The sequence below is a fragment of the Puma concolor genome, chromosome A2 (assembly GCF_028749965.1).
Source record: "Puma concolor isolate L17-30 chromosome A2, mPumCon1.1.hap2, whole genome shotgun sequence".
Classification (NCBI taxonomy): domain Eukaryota; kingdom Metazoa; phylum Chordata; class Mammalia; order Carnivora; family Felidae; genus Puma; species Puma concolor.
Window position 1 is genome coordinate 19,912,336 of NC_141668.1, and position 13,117 is coordinate 19,925,452.

At 40.3% G+C, this 13,117-nt stretch overlaps 1 protein-coding gene across 1 annotated transcript in view; it reads right to left on the reverse strand.

The window, feature by feature from the left end:
• Window positions 1–13,117, reverse strand: part of LRGUK (leucine rich repeats and guanylate kinase domain containing) — a 72,886-nt gene that overhangs the window by 36,594 nt on the left and 23,175 nt on the right. Inside the window, exons 6-7 of the mRNA XM_086689765.1 lie at window positions 7,563–7,687; window positions 2,995–3,138 (exon numbers count right to left, since the gene is read on the reverse strand). Coding sequence (XP_086545891.1) covers window positions 2,995–3,138; window positions 7,563–7,687 — 269 coding nt within the window. The remainder of the gene's footprint in view (window positions 1–2,994; window positions 3,139–7,562; window positions 7,688–13,117) is intronic.

Below are 13,117 nucleotides of genomic sequence, written 5' to 3' on the forward strand. Positions count from 1 at the left end.
ATGTCAAACACTTAGTATGAAGCAAGGGGTTATAAAACGTCTCATCGATGATTTTTTTTCGATGAATCTTTTGTAGATTACATGCTGACACGATAATATTTTGGAAAAACTGGGCTAAATAACAAATTATTAAAATTACTTTCACCTGTTTCTTCTTACTTTTTTAGTGTGGCTACTAGAAAATTTAAAATTGCTTGTGTGACTCACATTTATGGCTTGAATTATATTTCTATCAGAAAGCCCCCTTCCAGAGCACTACACTACGTGCTTTTCTGAAGGAAGGGACGTTAGCATTTCATTTACTGTATTATCTGTCAGGGTTGAGAACACTGAGTCTGGACTCAAACTATTCTATATTTGCATCCTGGCTCTGCTATTCGCTAGATATAGAACGTTGGGCATGTTACTTAACTTCTTTGCGCCCCAGTTTCTTCATCTGTAAAATAGTGACAACGATAGGGTTATACTAAGGATTACATGAGATTATATATGAAAAGTGCTTAGAACAGTGCCTTGTGCACAAGTACTCGACAAGTATCTCTAGATTATTTTAGGACTGCAGGATTACTGTTATTACCATTAACCATTACTCCTTTTTCCCAAAGTCTGAGATGCATTCAGTTGGGATTCAATGAATGCATTCCAGCTTTGTAACACTCCTTGGACATACATATGGGAGAGCCATTTTCACGGCAAGTTGATGAAAAGATACTAGAACTGTACGAGACAGAGACTGTGCTGATTTTGTAGGATATGCGGCATCGTGAACAAAAGTGGAATTAACTTTAGAAGTTGACCAAACAGTTTAATATACAAATCAGGTAAAAATAAGGAGGAACAGTTTTGTCAGTGATTAAAAATCCACCTTTGCCCAGACCTAAAGATGGCCTTTTCTTGCTGTTTAAAGTAATAAGTGATGCAAATTCATCAGACACAACTGGTAAGCACTATCACACCTGAAGACAGCAACGTCTCCACAGCATCAAATCTCACCCCAGGAAAGAACAATGTCCTTTCCAGGGTCAGCCAAAGTTTGCATTTTCAAGAAGAAATAAACATTCAACTTCCTTAGGAAGTCTTTCCAAAAAATATGATGAAGTACTCAGTTAAGAATAAAAGTGTTTCATAGACCTTACTGCATAAGTGGTCAGATATACCGGGATTACAAGCACAAATGCTTTACTGAAAATAAAGTGTAATTAATTAAGAGTGAAAGCCAATTTATATAACCTGTGAAATAAAGTGGGTGTTCAGCCAGATATGGAAATTTGAGTAAGTCCAATCCTCAACTCCTACAGATTAGGAACATACACTATTGTTACCAATAGAAGATAGGAATTCACTTCCTGTGCCTCTTCTATTTAAATGACAGGCCCGGGCAACACCAGCCTGAGGCTCTTCTCCTTAATTTTTGTTGATGTTGTTGTTTATTTTTGAAAGAGAGAGAGCACTAGCAGGGGAGGGGCAGGGAGACGGAGGATCCAAAGCAGGTTCCACGCTAACAGCAGAGAGCCTGACGCGGGGCTGGAACCCACAAACTGCGAGATCATGACCTGGCCTGAAATGGGACACTCAACCGACTGAGCCACCCAGGTGCCCCCTGAGGCTCCTCTCTCGTCTCCAATTTCTCTGCTCTGACATTTCAGACATTCCCACTGGCATCCTTCTACACAAAATTTTACACAAACATCTCTGCTTCAGAAAGTCATGTCCACTTGGTTGCAGCTTAAACCCTTAAAACAACGTAATTAGGAATCATCAGATTTTCAAAAATTAAGAATTGTATTTATTACAAACAAACAAAACAGTCCTGCAACTACTGCTCCAGGAGACTTTATAGAATAACTTTTTTTTTTAATATGAAATTTATTGTCAAATTGGTTTCCATACAACACCCAGTGCTCATCCCAACAGGTGCCCTCCTCAATTCCCATCACCCACTTACCCCTCCCTCCCACCCCCATCAACCCTCAGTTTATTCTCAGTTTTTAAGAGTCTTTCATGGCTTGGCTCCCTCCCTCTCTTTTTTTTTTTTTGCCCTTCCCCTCCCCCGTGGTCTTAAGTTTCTCAGGATCCACTTAAGAGTGAAAACACATGGTATCTGTCTTTCTCTGCCTGACTTATTTCACTTAGCGTAACACTCTCCAATTCCATCCACGTTGCTACAAAAGGCCATATTTCATTCTTTCTCATGCCAAGTAGTATTCCATTGTGTATATAAACCACAATTTCTTTATCCATTCGTCAGTTGATGGACATTTAGGCTCTTTCCATAATTTGGCTATTGTTGAGAGTGCTGCTATAAACATTGAGGTACAAGTGCCCCTATGCATCAGCACTCCTGTATCCCTTGGGTAAATTCCTAGCAGTGCTACTGCTGGGTCATAGGGTAGGTCTATTTTTAATTTTTTGAGGAACCTCCACACTGTTTTCCAGAGTGGCTGTACCAATTTGCATTCCCACCAACAGTGCAAGAGGGTTCCCGTTTCTCCACATCCTCTCCAGCATCTATAGTCTCCTGATTTGTTCATTTTGGCCCCTCTGACTGGCGTGAGGTGATATCTCAGTGTGGTTTTGATGTGTATTTCCCTGATGAGCAGTGACGTTGAGCATCTTTTCATTTCTAAGCTGGCATTTAAAGTAAGAGCCCCTTGGGGTGCCTGGGTGGCACAGTCGGTTAAGCGTCCGACTTCAGCCAGGTCACGATCTCGCGGTCCGTGAGTTCGAGCCCCGCGTCGGGCTCTGGGCTGATGGCTCAGAGCCTGGAGCCTGTTTCCGATTCTGTGTCTCCCTCTCTCTCTGCCCCTCCCCCGTTCATGCTCTGTCTCTCTCTGTCCCAAAAATAAATAAACGTTGGAAAAAAAAAATTAAAAAAAAAAAATAAAATAAAATAAAAAAAATAAAGTAACAGCCCCTTGAGAAACCAATAACAGGTCCTAATGTGTCCTCTAACACATAGACACTGAAACCGTGACAGTTCAAGTGTGACATTACCTTATTATCCTCGAGGTTGATCACTTCCAGGAAGTCATGGTTTTCTAAGCCCTGGAGGCTACTGATCTGATTGTGGGACAGATCCACGACCTGCAAGGCTTTTAGTTCCTCCAAACCGGTCATCTTCTCAATCTGGTTATTGCTCTAAAATTGGTAAAATACATTCAGTGCCTTAAAAGCTTCAAGTAGGAAAAAGTGCAAGGCCAAGTTTTCATTCTCGATACCGCCTAAATGTCTTAAAGTCAGCGAGCCGTGCTTGTTCCCTTGCCCTCCACCATTTCTACCAAACACTTCCCTGAACACAGAGGCAAACACCCCAGAAAGAAATCCCAGTTTCTCAGCTGGAAGATTCAGAGTGCAATATTTTCACTAAAGTTAATGAAAGATGAATGTTCAAAGCAGTAGGAAAGGCAAAAACCTAGGTGGTGTAAGCTTTTAACATTGTTCGCCTAAAGCCTAATGACAGCGTAACTCCACGTTTATCTTCAGAAACAAAATACAGTGCAAATCTTTCATTGCCATCACATGAAACCACCTGAATAGCGTGATTCCCCCATATACTTGGTTTTCAGAAACATTCTAAATATAATCACTTCATACCACGAGGGCTGTGGTAGTCCGATTCATGCCTTGAGTTATTCATGCTCTTGTGCTGTGTCCCTCCCCTTGAGTCTAGGCTGGACCTCTGACTTGCCTTAACCAAAAGAATACAGCAGAAGGGTGCCATTGCTCAGTTTAAGAATTAAGAAGGCCTGGCCACATCTCCCCTTGTGTCTTGGAAACTGCCATGTAAGGACCCCGCTCTGTTTGGGAAAGAATGTGTGGAGAGGTCACATGGAGAAGAAGCCGTCACACGGAGAGGGGCCCTAAGACTAAACAGGAAAATTCCAGCCATCCCAGCATCCACGCTGAGCCCAGCCCCCAGCCAACCTGGCAGCTGAATGGGGCAAGAAGCAGCAGCAGCAGCAAAAGCACCCTGCTGAACCCAGCTCAGCTTGTAGAACTGCTAGCTAATAAAATTTCTACAGGCCACTACACTGGGGGTGGCTTGTTATCCAGTAATAGATAACTAAACCTAGTTCTTCAATGATTCACACACAGGCATCTTCCCAGACAGTGAGCGTAAAACAAAGCAAGATTCAAAGATCCTCTTTCCCAACCCGCATGCCCCCATAACAACACGTTACAGTGGCAACAGTAGTCTGCATTTCCGTGAGCATTTTCCAACATACGATTCCTTGGGTTCCCTAGCCTTAAAGAACATGCCACAGTAAAATTACACTTTTAGTTTGAGAATCATAAAGACAATTTTGAGGTTTCAATTAATACCATATAATGCCCATCTTGAAACTCTTAATACTTTTAACAAGTACATAACTGAAAAATTAAATTATAGCATTCTCTTCCATCTACAATATGTTTCCTGGTACATTTAATAGCAAGAGCTCATTTTCATCCTATCTTTCATAACATTTTACTTCAATAATGAGCAAGATTTGCATTCATTAGTTTAATTCTGTGGCTCTTTATAATATGTTCAGAGAATGTTGATAATCTACAAAGCTGGGTGATAATACACGGGGGGCTCATTAAACTATTCCCCTTTTTCATATATGTTTGAGAAATTCCATAATAAGAAGGGGAAAATACTCATACCCCCATTTGCCTAAGTTAAGCAAAATTTCCTACTGTTCAGAGTTCAAAAAAAGTTCCAGAAAGTGTAACAGAAAAGGAAAAGAAAAAAATTGCACTGAAGTTAACATAATATCCATACTAATTTAATGTATTGAAATAGGACCTCAATATCCTATTTAAAATATGCCCACATATAAAATTTATATACAATACACTTCTTCCCGAAGAACTTTGAAGTGCTGTAGCTGTGGAAGACAGACTGTAATAATTCTTCACAGCACCTCTGATGGCTTTCAAAGTGGTAAATGCATGGGCACAGGGTAAGGCAGAGAAACGTTTAATTAGCTAGCCTACGGCCACAAAGGAAAGCAGAACTGAGAAATATTCAGGATCACAGAATTTCTGAGTTTAAAGTCGTCTAGTCAAACCCTTTCTCCCGTGCTGAAAACAGATACGTCGCCCCTCAAAGTGGACATCCAGTTTTAGCACACGCAGTTCCTTTCGCCTTTTTTTTTTTTTTAATCGTGATTAGCAGCGGAAAGGGGGCCTTTAGAGAGAAGCTATTTCCTTTAAAACACGAAATGAGAAATATTCCTCATCTCCCCGGTTTGGAAAGGAAGAAATAAGCGGCTCTTACTAAGACAAAGTGAATTCTAAAGTGTGGAATGCATCGCCCTTACTTGCTAAAAGAAATGGTTGATCGCACAGCCCATAAGTGAACCACATTTTCCCCTTACATTTAGTATAAAAGCTGATGGTAGAGAATTAACAACTGGTTTGTATAACAAGTTGTTCTTTTTTCTCTCTCTAAAAAAAAAAAAAAAATGTAAAATGAATTTTTGCCGTAGTAAAGCAACGGTTTTCTCATTCCACAAATTAAAAAAGCATTAACAAACTGTTGAAACAAATGTGTATCGTTTTATTTTATATATTTTGTTAACATTTGTAAAAAGAACACTTGCTATTCTCAAAAATTTTAAGGAAAATGAATGAGGGCATAATTTGTATTTTCTGATTCATCTTGGGTGATGGGGGCGGCAGGGATTGGGAACAATCCCCTTAATTTATTTGTAGAAAAAGTAAGTCTTTTATGTTTTTTTCTAAAAAGTGCTTGAGGGGCGCCTGGGTGGCGCAGTCGGTTAAGCGTCCGACTTCAGCCGGGTCACGATCTCGCGGTCCGTGAGTTCAAGCCCCGCATCGGGCTTCCGATTCTGCTTCCGATTCTGTGTTTCCCTCTCTCTCTGCCCCTCCCCCGTTCATGCTCTGTCTCTCTCTGTCCCAAAAATAAATTAAAAAAAAACAAAAAACAAAAAAAAAAAACGTTGAAAAAAAAAGTGCTTGAGATGGAATTGCCAAGGTGGATTACTTTACTTGTTGAAACAAACTCTCACGATAAAATTGCTATGTGTTGTTTTGCTCAATCATGGGTTCAGCTCTCCTCCCCCTAAGCACACCCCCATATCTCTTTCCACATGGCAAGCTCCACTCAAAGTTATCGGGAATGTGGATACACAGAGAGATGTACAGAAAGGCTAAGGTTCTTTTTTTTTTTAATCCTTTTTTAATGTTTTTATTTATTTTTGAGACAGAGATAGACAGAGCATGAACAGGGGAGGGGCAGAGAGAGGAAGACACAGAATCCAAAACAGGCTCCAGGCTCTGAGTTGTCAGCACAGACTCCGACGCGGGGCTCGAACTCACGAACCGCAAGATCATGACCTGAGCCAAGTTAGACGCTTAGCAGACTAAGCCACCCAGGAGCTCCTCAAATTCATTTTCTTTCATGCTTTGCTAACATGCCTCAGGGGGACATAAAACATAAAATCTTAGGGAAATTATTAAAACTCTCCATGCCTCTGGTCCATTGGTACTAGAACCAGTCCTTGGCCTTCACCTACCTCGCTGTAAGGAGTGAAGGCTCTTGAAAAAGCACTTCATGCTCCAAGCTCGGGGAAAGAAAATTAACACTAGCCAACATCCGCTATCTCTGGTTAAATAAGACAGGTATAGTATATTTTAAATGTCGCAGATAACCCAAGATGTCATTTCAAACAGCAGTTCAACACTCTCCTGTGGGATAGTTCATGTAAGAAATTAATAAGCTACCAGCCTCATGGCTTAAAATCCTCCCTTGCCCACCAAGGCAAGATATAATAAAAAATAGCAAAGCCATCCAAGGGTAAGAAGTAGGAGAGAGGAAGAAAGGAAGAAGAATCCTAAATAATCCACAAACTGTATTATCAGCTCCCAAATTAGTGAGCTACAGTGTGATTTCAAAAACACTATATGTATCTTTGGAACTCTTATAATTCTGATTTTTAAATACACTATCTGCATTTTCATTCATAGTCACAGAGCACATCAGAGAGCTTAAGAAGAATGCTCTCTATGGGAAAACACTTAACAATTTCCAAGTTCTGACTGGAACTGTTCCTTTATTCTCAGCACCAGTTCTGGTCTCCTAGAATGGCCAACTAGCATATATTAGTACAAAAGGGTTGCCAAAATTCAGTGCCCAGAGAACATCTTGTGGTTCATTTGAGAGCACTCAAGTATTAATAGCAATAAATATTATGCTTAAATGTGCTTAAATGTTATTTCTTCACGGAGACATTATAAAATGTGTTTTTAAAAGTTGTTCCAAGTATTCCTTTCTTTGTCAGTGTAAAACGTGAATCCTTTAAAAAACTGACTTTGGATGCCAAATTAGAAAATCATTTTACCATAGCATGAAATATTGACCCTACACACATACACAACCACACATAACACACACACACACACACACAGCATGGAAAGGAACACTGAAGACAGTAACATTTCCTGAAGTGATTAGCTCTTTATACATTCGAAAAACCCGAGGTATCATTCATATACTTAACTGAAACATTAACTAGAACCTTCCATTAAGAACGACTTTTGCTTAGACTCACCAGACAAAGAATTTTGATGGGCAACATGCCTAAGCCATTAATTGACGTGATCTTGTTCTTAGCCAGACTCAGGTGCATCAGGCCACTGCACATCTCCAGCCCGCTGATTTCCTCTATCTCGTTGCCTATGCACCGTGACTCCGTTTAAGGAAAATGTTATTAGAAACATTTTGAAGACAAGAATAATCAGTGTCAGTCCATCATTAGAAAAATCAGACAACAGCATGAATAAAGCAGTAATGTATGCTCTATACAGGATGAACACTATATCTTGAAATATATTTTTTTCATGATAGAAGTTAATACTGGCACTGCTTAATTTTTTTTTTTTTAAGACACAGCTTTTGAGTGTGCTCAGTTACATTTGCATTCACGCGTGACTCATTTAATCAGTGAGCAAAAACATTTCAGGGTGCTTCGAAGCTGCCTTGTTGGCAGTGTTTGCCCTTGGTTCATAAGTGGTCTCCATGAGAAACTCATGTGCTTTCCCACAGGCAGGACTTCTGAATACAGGGCACCCTGTGGGCGACACACACCAAGTTATCATCCTCATAACCAGGGTACCAGCCAGAGAGAGGTCATCTGTGGCAAAGGGGTGATAAAGGAACCAGTATCCTGATACCGACAGGAACAGCCTTTTCTATCCATACTGGCTTCTCCTCTCCCTTTAAAATAAATGAGGCCTAAACTTAGTCTTTATTCCCTCATGTTAAGTTTCTAGTCATTTTAAAGTTTATTTATTTATTTTGAGAGAGAGAGAGAGTGAGCAAACAGAAGGAGAGAGAGAATCTCAAGCAGGCTCCCCGTTGTCAGCACAGAGCCAGACATGGGGCTCGATCTCACAAACCGTGAGATCATGACCTGAGCCAAGATCAAGAGTTGGATACTCAACCGACTGAGCCGTCCAGGCGCTGCCCCGCCCCACCCCACCCCCCAGTCATTTTAAAATTTAATTTCTTTTCTTGTATTCCATCTTTATAGTCACCTAAAATTGCAGTCCCAACGTCACCAATTCTATTCACCTCTCTCTGGTCTCTATTTGGCAAAGTTCCAGGATTTGGTATCATCTCCCCATCAAAGCTCCTGTGTCCCTTCCCAAGTAGCCAAAGACATCACCACTCTCTCAGCCACCTATAATCTTCAGGGCATCCAATCAATCAGCAAGACTTGGCATGTTTTGCTTTTAAACACCTCTTTAATTATTTCCTTCCTTTTCATTCACTCCTCTGCCAACTTAATTCAGCTTTAGCACCGATGGGTACTTCTAACATCCATTTCTTCCGGCCTCAAATCACTTTACACGCTGTAGTCAGGTTAATTTTTTCAAAACATCGATTGGAAATCTTGTTGCAATCAAATTCTCACAGGACAAATTCCAAATTCCTCCCTCTGGCATCTAACACCCCTGACTTTAAGCAAAGCCTATGCCTCCAGTTTCATCTCCATTATAATCCAGTGAGGATTCCCCATTTCTGCCAGGTTGGTCTTGTCAGTAGTTCTGGAATGTATACCAAGGACTTTCTGACATAGTAGTGTATCTTTTTTTCACATTGCTTTCCTACCCTTTCTAAATCCTGCCCATTCTTCAGGACTTAATTTCAAATTCCACTTTTCTTCCTTTAACATTTACCTCTTTAGTTTTTTAAAGATTTTTTTTTAATGTTTATTCATTTTTGAGAGACAGAGCATGAGTGGGGGAGGGGCAGAGAGAGAGAGAGAGAGAGAGTCACAGAATCTGAAGCAGGCTCCAGGCTCTGAGCTGTCAGCACAGAGCCCGATGTGGGGCTTGAACCCACAAACTGTGAGATCATGACCTGATCTGAAGTCAGACACTGACTGAGCCACCCAGGCGCCCGTTAAGTATTTCTTTTTGAAAGATCACCTTATCTTCTTATTTCTTACATAGGTACAAATGATAGGCTAGGAAAATATATTTGCAACATGTATAGTAGATGAAGGATTACTATTCAGAATACATAAAGAATGACAGTAACTTAATAGAAAGAGAGAAAAAGACAGAACCACCCAATAGAAAATGAGAAAGAATACGTTGAGAAAATTCCCAACAGAGCATATCCAAGTGGCTGATAAACACGGGAAAAGACACTCTGCTTCACCCTTAATCAGGAGAATGCAATTCAAGATGCCGTTTTCACCTATCAGTTTAGCCAGGATTTGAAAGGTTCTCAAGAACAGATTCTTTCCTACTCCTGAGGCTTTATTATGCTAGAGCCACTTTGGAAGAAACCTGGGAGTATTGCTGCAACTGTAAAGTTGTCACAGTAATTTCAATTCTTGACAGCCACTCTAGACAGACCATTTCTTCCTTGAAGCCTCTTCTGGTCAACTTCCAACCCCCCCAAGTATCTCCTTCCATTAACTGAAGAATCAAAGAATTTTTTAAAGGGGAAGGGAGGGATCCTTAAGTATCCAAAAAACATTATTTTGCCTCATAATTCTTTGTAGTTATCTTAACTCTACTAGTTACTCGTTATGTGACTTCTCTATGCTCAGAGTTTTCATCGGTAATGTGGGAATAACACCAGGTTGCTAGGAAAACCAAAAGTTTGATTACGGGAAAAAATCAGAAAGTATATACGAATGAAGTTCACAAACCATAAAGTATCTCATAATTATAAGGCATTGTTATCATTACCAAATTACAAGCACATGAGGCCAAGGAATCACATCCTCTACCCGTTGGCCAATGGCACAAAATGGAAGATTCAAGGCCAGGATCTTTTCTGAAAAGACCTAGGCTAGAGAAAGAGGCAAATCGGAAACTAGAAGCAATGGGCAGAAAATATTGCCAAATGAACCAGAAATTCCTAATTTTTCTTCATCGGTTCCAGATTCAATCCTTGGGCTGAAGTGTAGTTTTGCTGGTCATCAAATATGCATTTTCAAATCTTCTTTCATAAAGCTTCCTGCCAAGAATAGCTCCACAAATAAACATTTATGCTCCCAAACACCATGCCCTTTCTGCTTCCATGTTCTTTGGGCTGTTTAATCATTCTAGAGCTAGAACAAAGACCAGATTTTCACAGATACAGATGGTAACAAAGGATGTGAAATGGGGAAACAAGAGATTAAACTCACACACAGGTATAAACGAAATAAAATATCCTTGGAGTAGTGATCTTTGGCAAGAAAAATTAGGCAAGGAAAACTTCAAATGACCATCTGTCTCAGTTTATCAGAGGAAGCAATATAGTCTTTAAGTCCTATGTCAGGGGCACTGGTGTCCTGGTAGCTCTGCTCCAACCAAAATGAAGATACTCTAAATGATGGGGAAGAGTAAAACAAATGCTTGTGGGTAGCTGGGTCAGGAAGCATTCCCGCGGAAGGAGGCAAGGATCGGAAAAGGAGGAAACAGGAATCCTGAAACCATCAAGAGACGGTGGGGGATCGAAAAGGAAAGCTGGTTTATTGTATATACAGTAATTTTCCAAGACACTGGAGACTATCCCCAGCTCTCTTGGTATCATCCGCTTACTCTCTAGCTTTGACTAACACAACAAATCAATTTTATGAAGTTAGTACTGCAAGGGCCCAAAGGAGGAGGAATATAGATGCCTCACTGCAAATGTGGCCCTGGCTTCTGCAGCTACCGTTGCCGTCACTCACAGCCCTGGGACCAAGGCTTGAGGAACTGACTGCATGTCTCTGTTGAAAAATAAGTTCATTTCAGAAAAACTGTCTATTTCCCAACTCTTTAAATTTCAAGGAATTTCAATCACTATAAATTAATCAGGTTCTTGAGTGAAGAGTAGTTTTTACAGTGGCCCAACAGCTCTCCCCACCCCACCTCCATAATACCACAGTCACATCATCTGTGACCACCAGCAGGGATAATGGTCAGTCTATAGGACTGGTCCCAATATAGCTCGGAGTTCGCAGCTTGTTTTCAGGAATATCTTTCTCTCTAATGTCTCATTTTCTTATTTTAAGGACCTTCGCGAAATGTTACTTTTCCTTCCTCTGAACATTATTCTTTTGTATTCTTTCATGTAGGTCTTGGGACTTTCCAGTAAGAAATATAATCTGATAAGTCACTAAGCCATTACAATGAATTAGCTTACTGGCTTTACCCTTTGAGGGAAGTTTTAATTTCCAAGGGCCACTATCAAGAGAAAGGGACTCAAAGAACTCAAAATCATTATACTGCATTCCAGCTCTGAAGTTTTACATTTCTGTGAATAAATCTTTTACAGTGGAATTTTAGGTCCTCAGAAACTGAGTGAAGAAACCCAAAGGCACGTAAGCATAACTTTACAGTGAGGGAAAGGCCCCACAATCTATTTTTACATTTTGGTGATGATGTCAGCAGTTTACAGGGCTTGTCATGAATTATTCACCAGTTCAGTATTCGCTCTCATTCATTTGTCTACAATCATAAAATATGGTTCTGGTGTACAGAAAACAGTTACTGAGAAATAAGTAGGAAATCCATCACAATTCGCTTACTAGAGAGAACCGCAATGATGGCTTTAATCAAAACCAATCCTGAAAGATCTATATCACCTTCCCATGTGAAAAATGTTCTTCACTACAGGAGTGAATCTCTCTATGAAACACACATACACATTAAATGGCTAGAGGATAAAAGTAGTAATTACTCAATGAATTGTAGCCTGGGGGAAACAACAGAATTCAGAAGACTAGTGTCAGTTCGACCACTGACCAAATGATCTGGGACAAGTCACTGAGCCTCCCTGGGTCTCAGGAAGGGGAACAAGGCACTTTTGCTTAAAACAAAAACTTCCGTAAAAGAACAGTTAGTAAGAATCTCTAAAGTCAGTCTGGATCTTAAAATTCTGTGATCACTTTTTAAAAATTCCATGGTTCTACAATCATGAGACAAATTCCAATGAACAATCAGTATTTATAGGTAAAGAACACAGAGCATTCTTTCTCAAGACTGAATACATTGACTTATACCTGCCAACGTTTACCTCTTCTGATTGAGACGATTGGCAATCAACCATCAGTTCACCACATAGGGAATGACAAAATAGCATAAGATAAACTAAAAAGTTGAGGTCTTACAGTTAATAATCCATTTTGAGGCATTAGTATGTTGGCATTACCAGCTTGATTAACCGATTTGTTATTATTATTTTTTTAATGTTTATTTATTTTTGAGAGAGAGAGAGAGAGCAGGGGAGGAGCAGAGAGAGAGGGAGGCACAGAGTCGGAAGCAGGCTCCAGGCTCTCAGCTGTCAGCACAGAGCCCGACGCGGGGCTCGAACCCACAAATCGCAAGATCATAACCTGAGCTGAAGTCGGCCACTCAACCGACTGAGCCACCCAGGCGCCCCTGATTTGTTCTTATTTTAAATAAGTGCTTTTTAATGTTGGTAATTACAATTTTATTTACATTTTAAACAAAACCATGCTTGTTCCCCTCTAATAGAAAAGACACATTCTCACTAAGGAAGGCTCGAACAAATATAAAAAGCACAAAAAAGAGAAGAGCCAAACTTCTAAAAAGGGCACACGGAATGGCAGCAGGTTAGGAGAGCCTGCCCTGCGGGGCAGCACTGGCTAGCTCA